This window comes from Parasteatoda tepidariorum, chromosome 8 (genome assembly GCF_982258835.1).
Source record: "Parasteatoda tepidariorum strain Cologne lab strain chromosome 8, Ptep-v5.0, whole genome shotgun sequence".
Classification (NCBI taxonomy): domain Eukaryota; kingdom Metazoa; phylum Arthropoda; class Arachnida; order Araneae; family Theridiidae; genus Parasteatoda; species Parasteatoda tepidariorum.
The window spans coordinates 2,329,215-2,355,137 of record NC_141762.1 but is presented as its reverse complement, the minus strand read 5'-3'; the positions used below and the strand labels follow the sequence as shown (position 1 = coordinate 2,355,137).

The window sequence follows — 25,923 nt, the reverse complement described above, 5'->3', positions numbered from 1 at the left end:
ACGGGGCATATTTAACCACAATTGGTAATCCATAGCGTGTTAAATGAAATTATTTATTTATTTTTTACGTAAAACTTATTTATTTACTTTATTTATTTACTTATTTCTGAAATAAATAAATTTATTTATTTATTTCAGAAAAGTGCATTTAGATGAAAAAAAGTACGTGGAATGTAGGAAAGCAAAGTAAATTCAATTTGCTACTCTGCGAAGAATCTACCTTCTTTATTAAATTAGTTAATATTTTTGAACACTTTTTATTTCATTTAATACAGTTTTGACCAAATTTTAAAGTTGCAAGCAAAATTAAGCTTTTTTTGAAGTGCAAATTTTAAAAATATAAAATTTCAAGAATTTTAAAAATTGGTAACTAGATTCAATAAAGCAGATTTCAATAAATAATGAAACAAAAGAAATCAAAACTGGTACAAGTTACTTAAAGAATATGGAAATTGCATTGATATAATTCTCCATAGGTTAACAAGGAGGAACAATTAGTTACTAAATGAATTCGAAAATTGGGCTCATAGAAAATGGCTTTCGCTTAAAATGGAGAAATTTAAATAATATTTCAAATAAAAAGAATATAAGAGCGTGTTAATTTAATCAACACTATTTTTTTAGATTTCCAACTTCATAATCATCAACGACTTTGCATGAAATCGATAGCATGCATTGAAAATATAAATAGCGTTAACTTTCGATGTCGTAAATTATCTATTTTGTTACACAAACTCATAGAAGACTGTATCTGAAATAATGCAAATCGTTAAATAGGTAGCCATGGTTGCATAACTAGCGAAGAAAAGAATTCAAAATATTGTTTTTTTCAGTCAATATTGCTGGTGCTCTACACCAGCCAGTATCCTGTCTCATAATCTTTAACCATTATCAATCTACTGCTGGTCTTAACTAAGCTTTTCCCAAAAAAGGTTCGATCTACTGCTCTTTCCTTTAAATGTACATCTACTATGGTTCTGATTCCCTTAGATCACCTTACTTGTAAAAAAAAAAATTTAAAAAAAAAATCGGTCGTATGATATCATGGGAAGCAAGACGGGAAAATGTCCATCCATAACTCGCTTTCAGCCATTTCTCTCGATTCCGAATAAACATCTCTCCTTGTATGGTTTTAAACCTTTATAAGGATCTTTTAATGGGATTCCAAAGTGCGAAACAGTGACCACTTTTTATAAAATTTGAAAATTTTAAGCGATTATAAAAACCATTGATATCAATAATATTAAGGCATTTTTTGAAGCATTTCTATAAATATATCAAACATGTTACATTTAAAAAATGAAACGTTATACGTTACATTTAAAATCTGAAAAAAAATCTAAAGAAGCAAGCTAAAAAAATACAGTAATTTTTGGAATATTATAAGACATTCCTAATAATTATATATTTATTTATAATAATAATATTAAAAACAATAATAATAATAATAAAGCACATAGATTCCATTTTCGCCAAAAACTAGTTTCCATCGGATAGCGAGTAGCAAACAATTCTTTTATCGCTCTGTGATAGGCGACCGTTAATTTTGCCCTAAGTGACCGTCCTCATCATCATAAGACACTTCGAGTGTGGGTGGTACACCGAATTCTGCTCCCAGCTCACATCGACCGCAGTGCTGACTTAAAATATTCTCAGTGGTAGACAGATCATGGGTTTGAATACCGTCAGGCTAATCACGGATCAAGATTTCCTCGCCACGTAAAGCTGGTTAGTTCTGTTAATGATATTTCTCAATGTTAATAATAATAATTTCTCTGCTCATCTGTTGTGTTTATTATATGGGTAAAATGATTAATTGTATTCCTCTATGTACCATGAGCATCTTCCTTGCTTTTGTTATTAAATATATTATGTTAAAGACTTTTGTAATGATTTAAAACCCCGAGATTTAACAAGTACTCCACGAAGACTAGTTTGTCCCAATGAGTTCCCTTGTCTTCTGAATTAGGCTCTAAATTACAAGGCTACAAAGTTGAACACTGATAATCGTAAACTCAGACACTGGGAGGGATGTATTTTTGACGCTGGTTATAAAATAAAATATTTTTTTTTAAAATCTTCCTCAGACAAAGTTGCTTTTAATATGAAGCTGTTTTTGACAAAAGAACTCCAACCGATTCCTCTACTGACTTCGTACATAATATTCAAAAGTTTTACCATTTTCCCCCTCATTTAAAGCAGCCCTCAAAATTTGGGTAACTCCGAGTATTGATTTATATACCGGGCATCCTAAAAAATGACTTATGTGAACATTTTTTAAGGAAAAACAAAAGGAGACAGAAATATATATGGTTTGCTGCTTTGTCAGAAAACAGTTTTAGTTTCAACCAAGATTCAAAATTGAATACAAAGTTGCTCCAATTTTGATCAATGCAAGTTCAGCTGCCTACTAGAAGAACTAAAAGCAATGTTTGTCTGACCATTCCATCTGAAATATTTGCACTCATGTTTGTTAATTTTGACCGCAGCCTTCGCCGCGTTATGGCTGTTTTTAGCAGTTTTTTTAAAATACCCTGTTTTACAATTTTTATTAGTTAGCTACACCATCTGCTGGTGAATTTTGTAACTAATTTTCAAACTTGGCATGAATAAAAGAAAGGATTTTTCTGAGCAGTCTATTGTAAATTTTGACCTCTTCATGTTTCTCTTTATTTATTTTTTCTTACCATCTATGAATTATTTAGCATAAGCGAGACAAAAGTTGAAATTTTTTGTGTCTGCAATTATATTATTATCTTAATAAACTTATTATTATTTTTTATAATTCTTAATTGAAACAGAAAAAGTCAGCATTCAATAAGTAGAATAATATTAAAATATCAACACGGCATTCCATACATCAATAAACTCAAAGTTTTTATTAACTAAAAATAGAAATATTTTTACATATTTTTGGAAAGTAAGATTTGACTTAAATTACAAGACTGTAGATATGGATGATGAATGCAAAGTAAAAGACAAACATTATTCTCTAGACTTATGAAGAATTTGGTGCAGATAATTTCATGGAAAACGTCAACAAATCCTGTAAAAGAGAAAAGAATTTAATAATGAATACAAAATACGACATCAACCAAAACTAATATTTCCATTTTTGATATCATTATAGGCATTACATATTTTCTAGCTCCTTTTAATTCCTCTTAGTTCCCTTTATTTAAAAAAATTTCTTTTATATCATAAATTCCCAGTTATTTTTAATCATTTCTAATCTCGTTCTAAATAAATAAATCAACTCATGAAATTTTTTATCCCATTTCAAGAAAAGGTCATGTAAATATTTTTATTCTTTTATTTTAACAATAAATGTTAATAAAATATATTTTATGCAATACAATCCCTTAGGAAAATTTGCCATAGGTTTGCCATAAAAAATGCCATAGGATATTCCTATGGGGTTTTGCCTATGGTAAAATTTTGCCATAGGCAAAACCCCATAGAAATATTCTATGGCATTTCTTCATATGGCAAATTTTTGCCATACATGTATGGCAAAATTTCGCCATACGTTCATGGCAAAATTTTACCATAGACAAAACCCCATAGGAATATCCTATGGCATTTTTTATATGGCTAATTTTTGTCATAAAACTAAGATGCGCTACAGTTTATGAAGAGATATTTCCCATATTCGATATTTGTTGGGTTTTATTGGCACAAGAGAAAGACCAAATGGCTATACTGCATAAGTTAAAAGTTGATCAAACTACTGTATTTATTTCCCAGCATTGAAACAGCATTAAGAATTAAGTTGTTCATGATGATCACAAATTGTGCTGGATAACAGTCGTTTTCTCAGCTTAAATTGAGAAAAAATCAATTACGCAGCGCTATGGGACGCTTAAACTGTCTGATGTGCATTGAAAGTGATGTGCTATCGAATTAATCAAAGAATTTGCAAATAAAAATGTTCGCAAATTTGTTTAAAAATAATTATTAAAGGTATTCATTTTGCCAAGTGGGTTATATCTTTATTTTTGTTCATTTAGTTACTGCGATTACGGCTGCTTACCATCTCAAGTTTTTTTTAATTATAAATATCTTAAAAATGCTCAATTTTATGTGTATTAAATTTTCAGAGAATTCAAAATGTGTTTGTTCAAACTTGTCAAAATTATTGCATGGTTTAAAAATGTTTAATTTTATATTTAATGTATGTGAAATTTTATACCTCGATCTTAAGCAATATGACATGTTAAAGGGGCCTAAACCATTTACGTGCCCAGGGCCTTTCATGCTATTAAGACGGCCTTGTGTGCTAAGCAGTTGTTAACTCTTCAAACGGAAGTCGTGAAGGTAAAGAACTCGAGATTTGTTTTTGTATACATTTGTATTGAAAACACCATCCATTTAGTAAAAGCATAATTTTTACCCATTTGAAAGATTATCCATTGTATTCTGAAAAAAAAAACTGAATAAATGGGAAAAAATTAAAATGTGTCAGATTTTTGTGCGCCGTATCCAATTTTGAGACTTTTAAAACTATGTTATTTTAAGGAAAATTAAACGTTATCGGTGGGAAAAAAAATTTTCCCCTTAAGAAAATTTCTTATTTTCATTAATAAATATACTTCAATATTGTATTTACAAAAAGAGCTGTTATTTAATAAAATTCAAACTTCATTTCAAATGTTTCAATGGTTAATTTATATGAACACTTTAAACTTTCATGCATACAGGAGTTTGTTTAATTTCAGTTCGGTACGCTTAAAAAAAAAATTTAAAAGAAATAAAAATCATAATAAATTGGCATGAGTTCAAGCATGTGTTATATGGTTAAAAATCAAATAAAGTAGCTTGTTTCATTCTCCGTGAATAATGTACAGCATAAAAACAAAAGGAAATTGCTGAAGCATTTTAAAACGTTAATGATTTTTGCACAAATTCTTTGTCTAAAGTACAGTTCATGAAAAAAATAAAATTACAATTATCTTATAACAAAGCATATTGCTGTTGTGTAATAGAAAAATCATCGCAAGTGGCAAAAAATTCAATATATTACATATTTGTCATTTTTGTATAAACATTTTTCAATAGTAAATATTGTTTTATCATTTTTTTTTTTTTTTTGTTTTATCAATTTTTTTTTTAAATTCTGTTTTAGCATTCATGGTATTAGAAATAGAAAGAAAATAGTTGTCAAGTAACCTTTCCTCGAAGTCCATCGAAAGGCCCACGTATGTTAGTTTTTCAATTGCATCAGCATGTAAAATTGGAAAATTTTATTAAACAGAATTTTGTATAAGAGCATAAAAAAACGGAAATATTTCGGAATCTCTCTATATTAGAAAATCGTAAGAGCTTTTGCTCTTTTTTTGGTGTTCTACATTTTGTTTTGCTGCACAGAAACTATAAGACTTAAAAGCTTGAAATCTGGAAGGTGTGTATAAAAATATACAAAAAAAACGATAGAATAAAATAAAAATTAACATTCAAATCAAATCATTCGAAAATTATTGCAGTTTTATGAGCTTTTTTCCTGGATTTTTTCTCCCTGATTTTCCTTTAAATACTGACTATTTATCCATTGTTGTAAGAAAATTTATTTTTCTCTCTCTTTTTATATTATAAGCTTGTACTCTAGTTGATGTAACAGCGATGGCAAAGAGAGATGCTGCCAGACATAAATCTTGGCTTTTTCATTAAATTTTTTAAATATATAGTCAAACTTAGTTTAAAAAAAGGTGAAAAACCTTAAAATGTTATAATGATGTCTCGTGAACGAGTCAATTCTTGTAATCTCACTCATTGTGCACTCCAAAGTTTAAATCCCCCCCCACTCAAATACAGTTAAGAATTCTTCAAACCCATGATGAGAAAAAATATGTAGTCAAAAGTACCAGAATATGGTGAAATTTACCGTGTCTCTGGCTCTATGGGTACAATAAAAAGCTCTGTGATTTATACCGATGCGCTTTAATAATGATTTTGATATAATTAACAATAAAATATAGTTTATTAATTAATTATAAAATGTGTGATCAAATATATTAATGTTATCATAATACCTTAGATCACGATCTAAAAACCATTTATTCGATTAAATTTATATTTCAGTTTTGTATTTTTTACTAAATGTGTGGTGAATGGGAACTACAGTTTTGAAAACCAGAATTTCCCTTAAATCGTTCTCCTAGAAAATGTTACCGTGAATGACCGAAATCAAGAGAATGTCGACTTTCATCGGTGAATGTCAACAATCACATAGTCGCTTTGGTGTATGTCCGAAATATTTGATATATCCGATTTAATATTGATTTATTCGTTGATATTATTATATTTATTCAATACTTTAATATTTGCTGAGGATAGATTGAGAGAAACATCAGTGTTCGGAGTACCAGTTACATGCATACTTTGCAGTGTCAATGAACACCTTAAATAAACAATAGTAGGGCATACCGGGCAGTGGCACTTAACTAGACCTAGTATATACTTTGGACATTTATCAAAGCGACTGTGCTCTTGACAACATTCACCGGTATATATATATATATATATATATATATATATATATATATATATATATATATATATATATATATATATATATATATATATATATATATATATATATATATATATATATATATATATATATATATATATATATATACATATATATATTCACTTTTGCTTTGTTTTCCTTTAGTGATGGGATACGGGTGTTCCTTTTATATATTTTTTTTCTGACAGTTTAATTACAAGTGAACACAACCTGTTTTTTTTTTTAAATTGCCAAAAAAAACAGTCTGATAGTTATTCACAATATTTTTTAGTTCATCGGAATTAAATTTGCTCTAAAATTCAAAAAAGTAGTTCGAATTTTTTTAAAATTCATATTCTGAAATTTATCAATAATTGATTTAGCTAATTAAAGAAAATCAATGACAGATAACTGTTTCTCTCTGTTAAAAATCACTGCAAATAACTCCAAATTTACAAAAATTACTGTTTGTAAGTGAGCCGTGAGTGGAAGATTTTACCTTTTAAGCAAGAAAAGACACCGGGTGTTTCAAGCTGTATGTCATAACCGTAAATTATTAAAATGATAAATATAATATTTTCCACTGATTTTTACCTAAATGAATACAAAATAAAGAGAAAAGTATGAAAAATATGTTTCATAAAAATTCTGCTTCCCCGTTTCTTTTAATTAAATTTTGTTTTACTACTCTTTACAGTTTAAAGATTTAAAAAAATAAAAAAATAAAAAAAACTTTTTCGCTTCGAGAGTCATTACTTATGAAGAATAATGAGGGAAAAAAAAGACTCTCGTGAATATTCTTATTGACTTTTTCTTAAAAAGCATCCCGAGTGGGTTGAGGGTTAAATGGTTAGAATGAAATAACATTGGATGTCCCCATTTGTGGTGTGGGATAATCCATATAAATATGTCCCTACAAAATAGTTTTAAATTGTTTTATAGAAACATTAATCTCCCATTCATCAATTTCACAACAATTTGAATTGTGCTATAAGTCAATCCATTTGACATTAATGACAATTTGCGACTGAGAGAACATTTTCCTAAAAATGTAAAACTCGTTTTATATGCATGCCGTATAATTTAATGGTCGCAAAACAACGTTTAATAATTTTTAGAAGAAAAAAAATGACTCCATTCATTGAACGACGCTCTATAAATAAAAGTAATGTACGCACTGAAAAATTTTAGGAAACTCGAAAGAAAATTGAGTTAAAAGAAATCCGTCGTTGGAAATCATTTTCCTAGTACTAAGTAAAAATTTCTAAATACTACGGATACTAATAGACAAATGCTATACGCACAGCAAAATTTAAAAGTAAATCGACTGTCACATTTACCATACAAGTATTTGATTTCGCAAAATCAATTTCTTTCGCTAATTATAGTGTCGAATTATGTAAGAATAAAAAATATATGTACCCTTTATACAATTATGCGATAATTTTTTTTGGTACATCTTTATTAAGTAATAACTTAAAAAGTATCTTAATATTATTAATTCAATCAGAAAAAAAATTTCTTTAAAAATTATAAAAACTACATTAACAAGAAAAAAAATTGCTTAAAGCAAAAGTTTTTTTTCCCTCACCATAAAATATTAATACTATTATTATAATTATTATTAAACGGAGTGCTCTATTATGAAATACCCTATACCCATTTTTACACAGTGATATTTATTTTCAGAATCCATGTCCAAAAAAAAAATTTATACACATTTGAGATCTCACATTAGTAAACAAGCGATGAAAGAAAGGCTCTTGAAGTCTAATAAATCACTAGGAAAGAAGGAGGAAACGAAAACTTCAAAACGTTTCAGTTTACCGTCGAAGATATAGATAGCAATAAAATTTCGTGTATATATTTGTTTTTATTTCCTCGCTTGAATATCAATTTGAGTCCTCTAACATTTTTTTTGAAACGGATACTAAAAATAAATATCATGCTCGCAATTAATAAACAACTTGTGTAACTTCATACACAATAGTAAAGCCTGTAAATTATTTTATAACAATACAAACATTGTGTCCATCTTCAAATGATCTTTAGGTAATGACTGAATAAATGGATGTCTTCATTATTTTTTTTTTTTTTTTTTTTTTTTTGAAAGCCGTAAAACCATATTTTAGAGCAAACAACGGGTCATTTTTCAGTAAATACTTTGTCTATTCAGAAACCAATATTAGGGAGATTTCGCACTTATATAGTGCGGCTTTGAGGAGAACTACTCCAGACTGAAAGTATGGGGCTGTCTGCTGCTATGGTGACAAGCGAGAGCACATTTCTAATGGGGATGAAATGGAGGAAAGAAGGTGTCGATTGGTTTACTTACGACAACCTACGCTAAGATTAAGACAAAACTATTCACCCCACACCCCTATTCGAAGTGACCTTTCCTCGTAACCATAGTACCCGCCACGACACGAGACGGGTGTCTGGAGGAGTTCTCTTGAAAGCCGTACTATACGTTAGCTTCCGTACGCTCCCAAATGTAAGATTGAAACAACTGCGCATGCTCGAGTTTATTTTAGATGCTACGTAACTTTACGTTTGTTTGAGTGTGATTTACGCAACCAAGAAGCGTGCTGTTTATAGCCGTTAAATGTTGATTTCTGTTTAAGCCTACCCTCGAACTAAAAACATGGACATGGAAAGCTAATTTGAAAAAATGTATTGTTTTAATACAGAAATGAATCGTGTGATCTTTCGAAAATCGGTTCATTCCATATAAAGATAATTTTATTGGTTTTTGATTAATATTATGGTTGTCTAATGGCACTAGTTCCATAAGAAACTAAATATAGTGTCGCTATTTTAAAATTGTAAATTATATTTATTTTGACTACACAATTTAGTTTAAAAGAAGTTCAAATAATCCATATAAGTTCAATAATATTTTTCAAGAATATTATTTTTAATGATAATAAGCTGCATTTTTTATCGCTGAATTTATCAAAATCTGCAATCTGTAAAAAATTTTCAGCTCATAAAACCACAGTTTTACGTAAAATATCTTGAATCGTATGCCACATGTTTAATGAGAGAGAGTCTGCGTTCATTGCTAATGTTTGTTTTAATTTTGTGGTCGAAGTTAAAACGATATTTAACTACGAATTTTTTTAACGAATTTTTTTTTTTAAATTCCGCCATTATCGATTGTTAAATAATAACAGTAATTTTACGTAGCATGATACATTTTTAATTCTATTTCTAATGTTTACTATATTTTTGTGTTATACATTAGAGCTTAATGAGCGGCAGGGCAAAAGCGAGTGCTATTTTTTTCATTACAAAATTTTTTTTTCAAATATTAATATATCTGTTTTAATCTAAAATATATTATAATATATGGTGTGCAAAAACTAACTTACTGTTAAGCGAACACTATTCGTAGCTTTATTTTCAGAACACTGAAATTCGTGCTCCTTTATTCAAATGGTTAAAAATCCAATCATTAAATCAAAAGATATATAAGATTTTTGAAACATGCCAATATGTAAAGAAAGCCCTCGATATAGGCCTATATTTTACATAAACTTACGTAATCCTTTATTGAGTGTGAACGAGAGATGAGGGTAGAGTGTTAGGGTGGAATGGGGATCGCTTGGAACGGTAGACGTCATCGTAGATATAGCTTGTCCTCGCATTCGATCCTTCCTCATTCAAATCCAAAAGCTGAAAAATAATTGAATTCATTTTATTTTTTGACCCATTACGACACTCTGTTGTTGTTGCTTCTAATGACTCCTGGACAAACCAAGCTCGCTAGCCATTGTCCTTGCGAATTAAGTCAGGAAGGAGCGCCTTTTGTTTGACAAGAGAACACTGCTAGGGTGACAGCGTGAATGAGCTCAAAAACACCCGGATAGGTATCATCAGCCCTCATTAGCGGGAGGTCACTTACACAATTTAGACATAAATCTGAAGGGAAAAAAATTTCTGCAGATCCCTGAACCTATGATACAGCTCAGCGACCGACTATAGGGTTTTCAATTACACAGATTATACGATAACGTATATCGGTGTGTTTTAGTGGCTTTGAGAACTGAATCCTGGCCCCTCCGCACCGAAGTCCAATGCAGGATTACAACGACTATCCTCAACTCCGTATCTTTGTAATTTAGATCCCAGCCCAGAAGACAAGGGAACTCCTAGATCAAGCGTTAAGAGCAACAACTTTTTGATTGAAGTAACCTGCATTCGCGTTATATGCGGAAGAAAACCTCTAAAACCCCCATGATTAGCCCGACGGCAAGCGTACTTTAAAACATGATTTGTTTACCTTTGAGGATATTTCCAGTCATCACTGCGGTGAGTGTGATATGGAAGCAATATTCGTATCTGGGGTTCGAATTTGTATCCCCAAGTGAGCGATATCTATCCCCTGAGCAACTCAAACAAATTGAAATATGTTTAAAAAAGAAGAAAGTAAAAAAGACGTAAATATACGTGTTTAAAATGCGATTAAATATCACAACATTAGGTGGCGTATTCTGAAATGACGCCTCTTATTGTTTGCATTTTTAGAATCCTTGTCAAAACAATAAAGTGAACGCTTGCAATTTAAACGAGGAAAAAACAACTTTTATACTTCTGAAGATATTGCTATAGAGGAAGACAAAATTTGAAAAAAATATGTCAAACAATACTTAATCTAAACAAGAATTTATAAATTTCTAATAGTTGCATTTTATCTCCTCTCAATTTCCTTAGATAATGGAAGATGTTTTAACATTTTAAGCATCGCCTCTCTTCAAAAGTGATTCGGTAAATTTAAATCCGTTATGGCAAAACTTTGTTGGTTGGAAAGAAAGCTGAACTACCTGTTACAGGAGCATAAAAAGTACACTGAGTAACATAGAATAAAAAATTTACTTTTGATGTCTGAGTATGGAACGTGGGAGTGTAAATGACATCCCTGGGGGAGGCACGCGAAGTTTGAGGGCGAACCAGCAAGAAAAAATAACAGTTCTTACTGTGAATGACAGAAATGAGTGGTTGTCGACTTCTCATTTCGGTGAATATTGTCAATCACATTTGGTAAATGTCCGAAGTAGGTCTAGTTAAGTGCCCGGTATGCCCTACATCAATGTTTTTTTAAGGCCGCCACGTGTCTCTGCTCAATATGTATTCACTCCGAACACTGATGTTTCTCTTAATCTATCCTCAGCAGATATTAAAATATCGAATAAATATAATACTATCAACGAACAAATTAATATAAAATCAGATACAACAAATATTTCGGACATTCACCGAAGGGATTATGTGATTGTCAACATTTACCGGTGGAAGTCAACACTTCGGTCTTTTGCAGGAACATTTATTGGATTATAAAGCTCCGTATTTCAAAATAGAATTGTATGGAATTGGAATACTAATCAAATAAATTTTCATAATTCAACTGTGAAATTAAAAGATTCATAAAAAAAATGTCCTTACAGCTCTCAAAACTTCTTTGATGTGTTCGTATCTTGATGGATCGGATCGTGTAGGCAAATATCTAGATTCTGCAATCCATAGCAAGCTGACCATCAGAATCAGTGTGACGACACAACTTCCTTTCTTACCTAAAACAGTTAAAGTTGTTCTTTAATACTAGAAATAAAAATAAATTTTTTTAAATAGTATTCAAGTTGTTACGTAATATTGCTCAATCTACTTTTACAGGGAAGTCGTACAAAAGTCTCAAATATTATGCAGCGAAAAGTAATTGGGGCACAATATTCTTTTTCTCTTTAGACCCAAGCATGTCTAGCAAACTGAAAACTTTGTTGAATACAAACGCCTTAGATTGAGCCGCGATGGTTCAGGGGATAGAGCGTTCACCTTCCAATGGGATGAACCGGGTTCGAATCTCATCAATACGAATTCCGCATCCGGCTGGCACCCACTACAGTGCTGACGTAAAATATCCTCAATGGTAGACGGATCATGGGTTAGAATATCCTTGCTGTCGGGCATACCGTGAGAGATTTTTGTACTTTTCCTCTCCATGCAACACAAAAACGGGTTAGTTCCATCAAAAAGCCCTTCACTTAGGCAAATTTCTCATAATACTTGATCCAGGAGTTCCCTTGTCTCCTGGATTGGGTTCAAATTTACAATGCTACGGAGTTGAACATTAGTAGTCGTAAACCAAAAAAAATTGGATCGACTGTTCAGCGTAAGTTATAAAGTAAAATATAAAAATGCTTTAGATGCTTGCAAATGGTGGTATAAGCTTAGTCCCCGTTGTGAGGCATGATGAAATCAACCCATTAAGTACGAGTCAAGTAAATGACGTAAAATTTTTCCATAAACACAGACATTTGATGCAACATGACTTCTTTTCATACTTTAATGAGCTGTCAAAAGTTATGTACAAGACAAATTCGATGAAACTTCTCAACCACTTTCCGTTCCACAGTAAAATGGCCATTAATAGAGGTGGGTCGTTCTTGGAAGTCGTTCTCTCCAAAATTGTCATCAAAAGTATATGATTTTAATTTTAGTCAGTGTCATTATCTTGGGACGGAAATGCCACCTCTGTTGGCGTCATAAAAAGACGGATCTATAAATAAAATGTAGCGTCTTTAAAAATGATCCCAACACATGTAATTATGTGATAAAACAAATTTACCCATTATGAATGATCAAGCCATTTTAAATAAATAAACTATTACGCTTCTTGTTTAAGTTTGCATTTAATTGTATAACATAAAAATGAGCAAGCTTTAAAAGATGAGAAGAGATTTGTTTCAGGTACTTGTTTTTTTTCTTCTAATTTAACTCTAAAAATAAATAATTGATAGCATCGTCTTGAGTGTCCACTGACTGCAACGGGAAGTTACATCATCAAAAAGAGCTCTCTAAATTAGAGTCTCAGAAAAATATTTCGAGTACATTTTAATCTACTTACTTGTTTTGTTAATATTTTTTGTTTTGATATTTTTTCGTGTTTCCTTATTTGATCTTTTCCGCATTGGGTGCAGAGGTTTTGCCGGTTGTTCAGAGAGGTTTTTAGGGTCTCTCCTAAAGGTTTTGTTCTACCCAAAAACTATGGAAGAAATTCCGTGTCTCCCAAACGTGGTCGTAAATAGAGGTGGTCTTTCCTGAAGGCTTTACTGTGAGATGGATTCTATCCCACTGAGAATTTGGAGAATATTTTGAAGAGTTGTTTTGGTACTGTACAATTAAAAAAAAATAGTTAGGTTAAATAATGCTAAAAATGTTAAATCCCACGATGATGAAATTCCGATTGCATGATCAAGAATGTGTGCAAGTATGGAATCAATGAAACAAAGTATCTTCAAAATTCATTGCTTATATATTAATGTATATGTTACCGTGAAGAACCGAAATCAAGTGAATGTCGACTTTCACTGGTGAATATCAACAATCACATAGTCGCTTTGGTGAATGTCCGAAATAATTGTTACGTCCAATTTTGATATTAATTTATGCCTTGATATTAGTATATTTATTCGATGTTTTAACATCTACTGCGGATGGATTGGGAGGAACATCAGTGTTCGTAGTACCGGTTAAATGCCTAATGGACAGTGACTCGTGACCTTAAAAAAACATTACTGTAGGGCATACCGGACAAATGTATACCGGATAGTGGCAATGGACCTCAAAAAAACATTGATGTAGGGTATACCGGGCAGTGGTACTTAACTATACCTAGTATATATTTCGGACATTTACCAAAGTGACTATGCGATTGTCAACATTCACCGGTGGAAGTCAACAACCACCCATTTCTGTCATTCACAGTAACATATACGAGGCACATCCAGAAAGTAAGCTTCCCTATCTTTTTGAAAAAAAGAACTCATACTTTCAGGAACATATTTATTGGCAACAAGTACAGCAATGTTTCAGCTATTTTTCAACATAGCCACCACCAGAATTGAGACTTGTCGTATCGTGGGATCAACTTTTGTGTCCCTCTGTCGTAGAATTCTGCCGCCTGTGAATGGAGCCACGTGGTGAAACAGTAAACGCTGACCGTTACTGTGAAACACTGCGGAAATTGCGACATGCCATTCAAAACAAGAGGCGTGGAATGCTTGCTGCAGGGGTTGTGCTCCTCCTAAACGATGTTCGTCCACATAAGGCTCGGCGCACAGCAGCTGTTTTGGCGAAATTTGGCTCGGAGTTGTTTGATCATCCAACCCTACAGCCCTGATCTTGCTTCCAGCGATTTTCACGTTTCTTGCACCTCAAGAAATTTCTGTTCACCGGTGAGCGTTTTGGTGACGACGAAGAGCTGAAGATGTCTGTCACACGCTGGTTCCATTTACAGGCGGCAGAGTTCTACGACAGAGGGACACAAAAGTTGATCCGATACGACACGTGTCTCAATTCTGGTGGTGGCTATGTTGAAAAATAGCTGAAACATTGCTGTACTTGTTGCCAATAAATATGTTCCTGAAAGTATGAGTTTTTTTTTAAAAAAAAATAGGGAAACTTACTTTCTGGATGCGCCTCGTATATAATGATAGAGCTGTATTGGAAACGTGGGACTCTTTTTTTTTTCCTTCTAGCCAAATTAATTTGTACAATAATATAAATCAAAGTTAATCCAAGAAAAATAGAAAATTTGTAAAATTTAAAGAAAATCATTTTGCTGTCCTTAGAGACCCATTTTTTTCCCTTATGCCAATATACAAGCTTGAGAATATTTTAATAAAAATCAGAAACTGTATTTCATATAGTATATACTGCATTAATACTACATTAATAGAGTACGCTACATTATACATTAATGTATACTGCATTATATTTATACTACTATTAATACAACATTATATACTACATTAATAATATATACTACATTAATATGCAAATTTAAGAAAAGAATCTTTTTATAACTTTCTCTGAAGGTCATGTTTTATATACTTTCGACTAAGATATCTCTTTTAATTAGTTTACTTAAAAATCTCAACAGCATTTCTGAAACAAATTCAGGTTTCAGTGCTTGTTCTAAGTTTTTAAATAAACATTGACATTTAATGCTACTTCACTCAATTCGACATAAATTTTATTTTAACAATTATCTTTTTAAAAAATAATTCTACAAATAATGTTAACTCAAATAATAATGCAATGGTTGAAAAAAATTTAAAGAAACAACGACAAATAATAATATTTTTTAAGCTACAAGTGTTCGAAAGTTACGCAAATTTAGCGTTAAGTAAAAAAAAAATTAAATATATCTAAAAAAAAATTTGAAAATACATAAAAAAAAATTTCAATTCTTCTTAATTTTCCTGCACGTAAATCAGCGTATTCTTTTTAATTTTTCCACGTATAAGAGCCACATAACTTATTCTCCCTGTTCAATTAAATTTCTTTTTTTGCGGTTTTAAAACCATGCTAGTTGTAAACGTTTAAGAAAGCATACAGTTTTATATCCATGGCTTTTAATAACCATACTGGTTGTAAACTGTTTCAAACCCGTAAAGGTAAAAAATGTTCTTGACCATAATTGGATGGGCAGACTGCTGCGGGTTATTTTAAATTTTAGTTTCAAACAGTGTAGTTACAAGAGGAAACTCTAAATTGTTATATGCATCAAATTAAAAAGCAGGATTTTTATGGGTAGCTTTTGCTTTCATGACAACTTCTTTTTCTCATCGTTTTTTACAAACGGAGATATTGTATAAAACAATTTATAACAAATTTAAAAGCTTACTCTTTTTAATTAAAGGACGCCACCACTAGTGTGAACACATGTCAATAGTGTTAAAGCTCCTACGGGTTTTAGAAATGTCTTATACTGGTAGTAAATACAAGTTAATAATAGCAAGAATTTCTTTTTTCACGATTAGAGATCTAGTAGCCCTCAGTTCTCAAGCAAAGCTACGCACAGTAAAATGTTTCGGGAGCGACCCTCTCTCCGTTCCACAGTAAAATGGCCGATGATGGATGTTCTTGGAGGTTAACCTCCTTTGACTTCAAAATTGTTATCGAAGGTACACGATTTTTTGCAAACTATTTTAATTTTAGTCGGTGTCATTCTCTGGGGGAGGAAATGCCACTTCTGTTGGTGCCATGAAAAGACGGATCTACGAATAAAATTTAGCCTCTATAAAAATGATCCCAACTCATATAATTATGTGTCAAAACAAAATTACCCATTATGAATGATAAAACTATTTTTAATAAACAATTATATTTTTTGTTTAAGCTTGCATTTAATTTTATAACATAAAATTGAGTTAACTTTAAAAGATGAGAATATGTTTGTTTGAGATGCTTGTTTTTTTTTTTTTCTAATTTAACTTCCAACTCTAAAAGGAGATCACTCTGACTGCTGTTGCATCTCTCTAAATAAGAGCCTCGCACAAATACATTTTAATCTACTCATTCGTTTCTTGTTATGATATTTTTTCGTGTTTCCTTATTTGACTTTTTCCGCATTGGGTGCCCCGAGGCTGGGAGAAGTTTCAAATTCCATGTCTCCCGAAAGTGGTCGTTAAATAGAGGTGATCTTTCCGGGAGGTTTCACTGTATTTTCTTTAAAATGGTTGTAATAAAAGCATTCAATGAAGTTTATTTTATGTCCGTTACCACAATACGTTTTTTCTAAGTCAAAACCCTGATAAAGATTTCTGTGATAATAATATGGGCTAATGATTAAAATATCGCTTATTACTGTATTATTTACTTTATGTAAATCATAAAAAGTATTTCACTTTATTTAGAATTTTTTCCACATTTAATTTACTAAGTTTGATTGACTTTTAAAAATTTTAAGAGAACTAATTTAATTCACCAAAAGATTTATGTTACAAAATTGTAACTAAAGTTTATAATTTTTATGACAGTTGTATTATAATGCTTCTCAGATATGATTTATCAGTGCCTCTCAGCCAACATTTGACATTGGTTTTGGCATACTGCGTTAGAAAAGAAAAACCTTATTCGATTTTATAAATAAAAAATCTTTTTCTCATCGATTAAATATCGAAATATATAATTCCAATGTAATCCTTCTTCTTCAAAATATTTATTTTTTTATTTTTTTATAGTCATTTGAGTATAGTTCAATTACTAATATTATATTTGTATTTACATACTTAAAAGAACAGGAGTTATAGATTCTTACACTGCGGTGCAATTGAAAAATCAACACAAACGACGAAAGATTCTAAATTAAAAATTTTTTATATTTGGCATCTTCATATGGTAGCTACATATAGCAAAAGAAAAAAATTTAAAAATAAATTTTGCTTTATCAGTTTCGTGAAATTCCATTTTAGGGTTGATAGCATTAGCAATAGAAGGAGAAAAGTTGTCAAGGCACTTTTCTCGGAATCAATCGTCAAGCACTTAACGTTGTTTTTTCAATTGCACAGCAGTACAATATTCAAAGGTATAGTTCAACGAAAATTAAAGTAAGCAATGATTGCTTTGTTCTGCAATTACTTATAAACTTCACGGCACGGTTGTCAGGTCTTATATATCTACTTAAATTGTTTACGAGTCATAGTAATTAAAACAGTTGCAAATCAAGTTTACCTAATCAGAAAAAAATGGTAAAAAGCAACATTTAGTACCACATTAATGATTCATGAAAAACTACGAGTTAATATAGAAGAAATCGGTATTCTTAAATTTATTTAACTTAAAATATTACTAAAATTTTTTTAAATATTATCAGTAGTAATTAAAACAGTTTTAATTTTCTCACTGATATCCATAATTTGTTTTCATTTAGAATATTCTAATATTCTTGTACAATAATATTTTTATAACCGTCGTTGAACAGCCGACCCTATTTTGGGTTTACTAATGTTCAACTCCGTAGACTTGTTATTTTGAACCTAATTCAGAAGACATTGGAATTCCTGGATCAAGTATTGGGAGAAACTGTGCCTTCGTGGAGGACTTTTTGAGGAAACTAACCCGCGTTTGCGTTACCACGAGAGAAAATCACGAAAACATCCCAATGTTAGAACGACGGTAAGGGAACTATACTAGTAATTCTAAAATTATATCTAGTTCAATAATTTAACAATGCACGGGGGCTCAAGTATACAAATAGTATTAATATGCATACATTAATTATTCGTGAGCAAATTAAGTACCAATTTATTTACCTTAAGTACCATGACAAAAAAAAGATTTAGGACAATGTTTAAAAATGCAAACTTTTTAAAATGTTAAATTTAAATTTTAATTTATTTCGAAAAAATAAATAAATTTCAGCTCAAAATTGTTTAAAAAAATCTTAGTTAAAATTGTTCATGCTAAAGCAGACACCCTAAATATTGATTCCTCATTTATCGCAGCCAGGATTTTCTTAATCCTAATTTTTCTTAAATTTTAAACTTTCTTCACAGATAACTCATTAAGTAAACTACTTTAAAGTTCAAAGCTAACTTTAATATATTAACCCCTTCCTTCTCGCTGCTGTGGAAATGGGGGGGGGGTGAGGTTTCGTCCTCTATTTCTCGCTCCCGTGATATTATCGGACTGGAGTGTTCAGTAGTAACGCGCCAATGAGAATAAAACTCATTCATTTCTTTTGCCCGGAAAACATTTTATTTCTCCTTTTACACACCAGATGGCAGTACCAGGATATTTTTAAGGTAATTGTAGATAGAGAGAGGTAGTAAGAGATGTAGGAAGGAAACTCTGTACTACTGTTCAGATTGTGACGTTGGCCTCTGTATCTCATGCTTTGAAATTTATCACACAAGAAAAAATTACTAATCTTTACTTATATTGTACGTAAGTTTAATAAAATTCTTTTTAATGTTCAAAACACACATATTTTAAATTTTCCTTGCTTGCTGGAAATCCAACATTAAGTCATTTTGGTTTTTCCTAAAAATTTAATTTTTTAAAATTTCAAGCTGAAAAGAAATAAAAAATTAAAAATGAATATATATATTGTTCATACACATATTTTTATGTAATTTTCGGAGATAAAAAAAATAGGCACTTTCATGACCATTTTCTTGAAAATTAACCGATCGTTAAGAGGTTAAGTGAACTATCACAAAAGAATTTTATCTATAAAGGGTATTATATTGAACTTATAATTACTAATAAACACTGGTAAATAGCAATATTTCCCTGATTTATTGCAATTTTTATAATCTCTGATAACCATTATCACAAATGAAAGAACAAAATTGCAACTTTTCTCAGGCTGTTTTTTAGTATGTATAAAGTAATGGATGACATGAAGCTAATGGATAATCAAATGATATGATGAATAATTTTTAACGTATTTTTATTGAATAATTTTTAATGAATATTTTTTAATATGTATTCAAATGATAAACTGATAACCTAAATATTGAGTAAAATACAAATTACTTTTATAAAAATACAATTTGTAATAAGCACTATTGATTGCCACTGTAAAAATACAAATAGCTATCAATAATAAGTTCGAAGAATATTTTTTTAAGAGAAAAAAGAAAATTTTTTAAAGAGTGGATCTTTGTTTAGTCAATTCAAAATTTGATGTCGATCTCAAGAGTTAAAAGAAGACAAAAAATAAAAAAGTTAATAAAAGAATTCATATGTTGTTAAGTAAAATATTTTTGATGAAATCAATAGACGATATTTAGTGTTCTACTTCATATTCCCCTAATTTACCAATCATTTATTCCTTTTTAAATTTTATCAGTTTAATTTTTGCTTGTCAAACAAAACGACAACTAAGAAAATATCTCTACATATTAATATACATTCTTTAATAAAGATGTCTAATTATAAGGAGAAAAAGTTATTCGAAGATCTATATGAAAGAATATTTATTGAAAAACTAGAAATGTAAAACTTAATTCAATTCTTTATATGATCCAAAACATGCCTCCTTAAGAATACAAATTATTCTTTCACAAAATTTAGCAGACGATATTTAATGCTGTACTTCAGATTACATTTATTTACCAATATTTAATTTATTTTAAAATTTCAAGAGGTTAGTTAGTTTTTTTTTTTTTTTTGCCTAAACAATCCGTAACAAAGAAAGTTCTATAATTTTTTCTTTGATAAAGATGAAACATTTTTCGAAGAAAAGAAAATAATTCAATACTACAATGAAATTATAACCTTCATAATATAATAAAAAATAAGAAAAGTTAATTCGAGAGTTAATGTCTCGTTAAGTATTCAAACTACTCTTTCACGAAATCAGCAGACGATATTTAGTTCTCCTACTTCAGATTACATTAAATGCTAATAATTTATTCATTTTAGAATTTTAAGAAATTTTGTTTACAAAATCAAACATCTACAAAGAAAGTTCTTAAATTATATACATTCTTTTATAAAATGAAAATTTATTATAGAAAAAAAATTAATAAGAGAGTTTATATCTTACTGGACATGGTTCCGGGTAAAAATGAATTCCTCGTCAATAATTCAAATTCTTCGGTGACGAAATCGGCAGACAATAATTGATTTTTAATCTCAGAGAAGTCCGACAGAAAAGCGATGTGAAGATAGGATTCCAGATGAGTTTTTCCCGGATTTTATACTCCCCGCGACGGACAATCGGGAGCCACTGCTTTCAATGGGTGGTCAGGGGCGTGACGTCAAAGGCGTGGGTGCCCATGTCCCTCCCCCCTCTAAACACATTTCTGCAGTGTCCCATCAACATTTTTATGATTTGTTCTATTTGTTCCATTTTTCCCTCTACCATTTACGGGCAACAAGAATTCTCGAATTTCTAGTTGGTGTTGGAAAAGGCTTCTGTAATTGTTGCGCGAGTGTTTCTGGGATTTCGATCCCTTATTTGCGAAAGGGGTGTTCTTCTGCTTTACATGTCAAGGAGTCGTTTCAAGGACTTCTTCTTAAGGGCGAGGGGCGTTCGCTTGACTTGTTTAGCTTTCTGAAACTGAATAATAGGAAGTGATTGAATTGATTTTCGTCTGCAATCCTCCATGCTATGTCACTTGACCTAGTTCTAGTTGAAAAAGATTTAGTAGAAAACAAATCTGATTTAGAATGATAAACAATCGAAATAAATATATTATCTCACTCATTAGTAATGAATTCACAATAATACTCACTAAAAATTCAAAACTGATTCTGTATTTAAAACCAAGCACACTTTTTAATAGTTATATAATTTTTAAAAGTAAATTTCTAATTAGAAAAAAAAAGAGAAGAAAAAAAAAACAGAATTTATGTAAGTTTACTTAAGTGAGAAAGCAGAATTAAGATAATTAAACTTAAAATGGGATATGAAAGCATTAAATTTAGATGAGGAAAATGAATTAAAAGAATTACCCTTAGTTGAATAGAAAAATTTATTTCGGTTATTATATATTTTATTGCCTGTGAACTTAAATGAATACTTTTATATTACTCCATTAAATATATATTAGTAATTACTTAATGTTTAAAAAAAAATCCTTAGATTAAACTATTCATTCTCACTAAAAGTTTCAAAACAAAAGGAAGATATAGAAACAAAAATGAATGTTGAGACCTCGACATCGATGAAATTTTAAAAAAAATCGAATTTAAGTATAAACTTAAATGAGAACATGGGCTTAAGGTAATTATCATTTGGGTGCAACATGCAATAAAAGGGAGCAAATTCTCAGTAACCTGACAATATGTCTATCTTGTATGCCGTCCATTGAAATAAGTCAAATTTCTCAAAAAGCGTTATTGAATGCTATTCTTTAGCAGAAAAAAAAATCAGAAAATTTTCTATATTATATCATAATAGTATTTTATACATTTAAATAATTATGTGACCTATTAAAATTTCACGAAATTAGTAAAACTGTATAGCTAATTTAAAGCTTTTTCTAAATTGATAATAATAGCAGCTTTTGAGAGCTTTTGCAACAAATTGGTTTTCAAGCGTAGCAAAATAAATTTTCAAAAAAAGGAGGAAACTAATACATTGCTAATTTTTCTAATTGCATATTTATACATACTAGTGGGCTGCGCCCCCTGCTCGCTAACGCTCGCCAACCCCCGAAATATTCTCTGAATAAACATACCTAATTTCTGGCGCCCAAAATCTAGAGGTAACCGCAATCTGGGAAATGTGGGCCCCACAGTTTAGTCAGGAAAGCGGTCTAAAGTTTGAACCCATAAATGTTAATTTTGCTTTTCTTGTATTTCACCGTATCTCGAGAATTTTGTAAGCGAATTAAAAAAATTTTGGATTTAATTATAAATCTCGTCTATTGAGAGATGATTCTATGCATAATATAACTCTTAGGAAATAATAGTCGAATTAATAATAGTCTATTTAATAATAGTCGAAAACATTTTGAATTGTAAGATAAACAAATTTTTACATAATTTTAAAGAATGCAACTTTACACAGCAACATACAAAATTTGAGCGAAATGGGTCGAATAGTTCTTCAAAAATCAAATTGTGAAAAAATTGTATTTTTGAAATTTGATTTCTCAGGAACCATTCGATCGATTTCACTCAAATCGATCAAAATTGCATTCTTTAAATTGGTGTAAAAGATTGTATATTCAAAAATTTTTCGAGTTTCGTTAAATTAAATAATAAAAAATAATAAATATTTACTGAAAGTTATATTCTTAATGGAATTAAGAATATAACTTCTAATTCCACTAAAAATATAACTTTTAGTAAATATTTATTATTTTTAATAAATATTTACTAAATCTTTGATAAATATAATCTTTTGATAAACGAACTTTAGGTGCAAACAATTTTCAATTCGCTTAAAAAATTCTTGACATGTGACGAAATATGCTCAATGTAAAATTAACATTGAAAGGGTCCACACTTTAGACCGCTCTCCTGCCCGAACTACCGGAGCCCTATTTCCCAGGCAGCTGATGTTTTGCCTCTAGCACCATTAGAAAGAGAAAAAAAGCGAAATAGATCTTGCTAAGTCAGTGATCGAGTGCCATATGTCATGCTACAACTGGAAACATCAGATAAGATAACATATAAGAAAAACTGAGAAAGAAGATTTACCTTGAATGTCAGAAAACTAACTGGAAATGACTGACCTTTGCGTAAACATAAGAAAGATGTTTAGATTTGGCCAATACATGAAGATACCACTATACGGAACTACATAATCATTATTATTACTGCGTTTAAATGAAATGAAGTTCACAAGAAAATACTCGAAAAAACTTGAAATACTCGAAATACTTGAAAAAAGTCATTAACGGACCCATCAATTTGTGAGATGGACAGGAATGTTGTCTCGCATCAAGAATATCGCACAATCTTGTCATACTTGTATTAAAGAAAGACAACCGACAACAGGAGCTTATAAAACCAAAACCAATGCAGGAAAATCCATGATAAGTTATAGGAATCATTCTCTTTCGCTGAGAAGGGGAAAAAAATCTTTATTTATTACAGATTACTACCCAGATATCCAGAAGTCATGGTCTACAACTCCAGAACCAACAAGATTTTGTCCATCTGAGTTGATGTTGGGTCGCAAAATTCGTTTAACAATTCCTACTCTGAGGAAAGGCCAAGTTTGATTCGACAGAATATCAAAATAAGTAAGTCAAAGCAAAAACAGAACCATGGAGCCACAAAAAGGCCTTCCTGAAAGTAGTACAGTTTGGATAATTTATTTAGAATAGACCAACATTTTACAGAATCGATACTGATCAAAAATTTATAAGAAGAAATATCATTCACTACAAAACAGTAGAGACAGCAAATAATTCAAGCTCCACTACGTTATCTCCAGATAATAGTTCAATCTCTATTAAATCATCGTTATGTGACTGTTCAAGCTCTCTAAGTCTGATAACAAAGAAAAGAAGACATAGAAGAACCAATAAAAAAAACCGAACGAATTGGGTACTTGCACTTCAAGAAGAAGAAGATCACAATACCACCCATGGCAGTCGGCATCAACTGATAGTTAATAAGCAAAATGGCGTGTTCCACATAATGTCAATGAACGTGAAAATAATTAAATACATCGGATTATCTAATTCTTTCTCGTCTACGTCTTTTGCTTAACTTAAGATTTATTATCTGCTTATTTATTTTATTGTAACTGTGCTACATTTTGGTTTTGTGGTTCCTGGCAACTTCGATGCATAATTGTTTTGTTTATGTTCTAAATGGCTTCATACCTGCCTTTGTGTTAAGAAATATAAATAATTAAAATCATTGTGAAAGAATCTTTGTGTAAGAATATAGAATGCGTCACTTAAGAGAATTTATACTTGAGGGGTTTGGCTTACTCGAAATAGAATGGAAAAAGCAGTTATTAACGTAAACAAATGCCACGTTTCAATAACCAATCAGGATCGAGATACCCACACTAAGTCACTTGCTCAGGTATCCCATTACTAACGTTTAGATTTCGAAATGAGATGTTGACACAAGTGAAGTGAGTACGAAATGCGGGTTTCTCTTAAAACATATTCATTTTATAAACACAAACATTAATATAACATAAACTAAATTAAACATTATGGGCCAAGCTAGCTAATGAAGAAGTTGAAAAGGTAAGTGGCTGTTCTTCCTCTGAAGGACAGAATATATATCACTAGGATCACAGGGTTGCTTTTACCTGAAGATCTTAAATCGTCAAGCTGGCGGTAAGACTGGTGAGAGTGGCGAGCACCGCACAATCATTAATTTTGTTAGCAAACATCACGCGCTGATCGCTTATGTTTCAAATAACATAAGCGATCGACGTGACATCTCTCTCATATGATGTAAAACATTTGACGCTTCTTTAAATGTGTGATGTGTGTCCATCTTTTTAATGATATTAAAGTATTCTATACTTGTCCTATAATAATGCAGAATCGTGCTCTCTAGAACAATAAGGATCATTCTCACTGCATGAGATTTTTTTAAATGCGAATGAAAACCAGATTGGGTGGAAAATATTTACCCGCGAAAAACTTGTCAATCAGCTTCTCGTTAGCACTGCGACTTTTTTAAATACATTGAAAATGGTCCTGGCCAAGTTTGCGAAAGCGCAGGAATAACACCAGATTTTGGCTTATATAGTAGGTCTCTGGCTACCGATAATGCACATAGATTGTCAAACACAAAAATATCGCGAAAATTATTAATAACTATCAAAAAACGATAATACCGCAAACACTATCGATAACATAAAATATCCGAAAGCTAATAGTGTTCATACATAACGATAATTATTGAATACGATATTATTTGCGAGTGTTTATAAATTTTATGTGTGTAACGGAAATATTTATCAATTTAGAAATAATGCAAATGAGTTATCGCGATATATTATTCAATATAGCGTTAAATCTATAAATTGTTAAATCCATAAATTGTTAAATATAGATATTTTAGTTATGCTTTGTCATATTAAAATTAGGTAGTTATCGGATAGAGGGACCAACGTTCTTGTTGACTACAACACGGAAAAGCAGTTGCCAACACTTAGTTCTAATACTGAATCTATTCATACCGTTTCC

General features: G+C 30.6%; 1 protein-coding gene across 1 annotated transcript; it reads right to left on the bottom strand.

The window, feature by feature from the left end:
• Positions 1 to 2,851: 2,851 nt before the first annotated feature.
• LOC122269834 (uncharacterized) lies at positions 2,852 to 21,042 on the bottom strand. The gene is made up of 4 exons (XM_043044743.3): positions 20,850 to 21,042; positions 11,954 to 12,081; positions 10,053 to 10,186; positions 2,852 to 3,046 (listed from the first exon to the last, which is right to left on the bottom strand). Exons 1-3 carry the CDS (start codon positions 20,854 to 20,856, stop codon positions 10,061 to 10,063), a joined length of 261 nt encoding a protein of 86 aa, XP_042900677.1. The 5' UTR covers positions 20,857 to 21,042; the 3' UTR covers positions 2,852 to 3,046; positions 10,053 to 10,060.
• Positions 21,043 to 25,923: the final 4,881 nt, after the last annotated feature.

What these genes read in the sequence shown, in the direction of transcription:
- LOC122269834 (XM_043044743.3), bottom strand. An exon ending in TCAAAGAAGTTTTGAGAGCT is followed by an intron (nt 10,187 to 11,953) that starts GTAAGGACATTT and finishes ATTATTTTTCAG; the next exon opens with CTTTTGGATTTGAATGAGGA.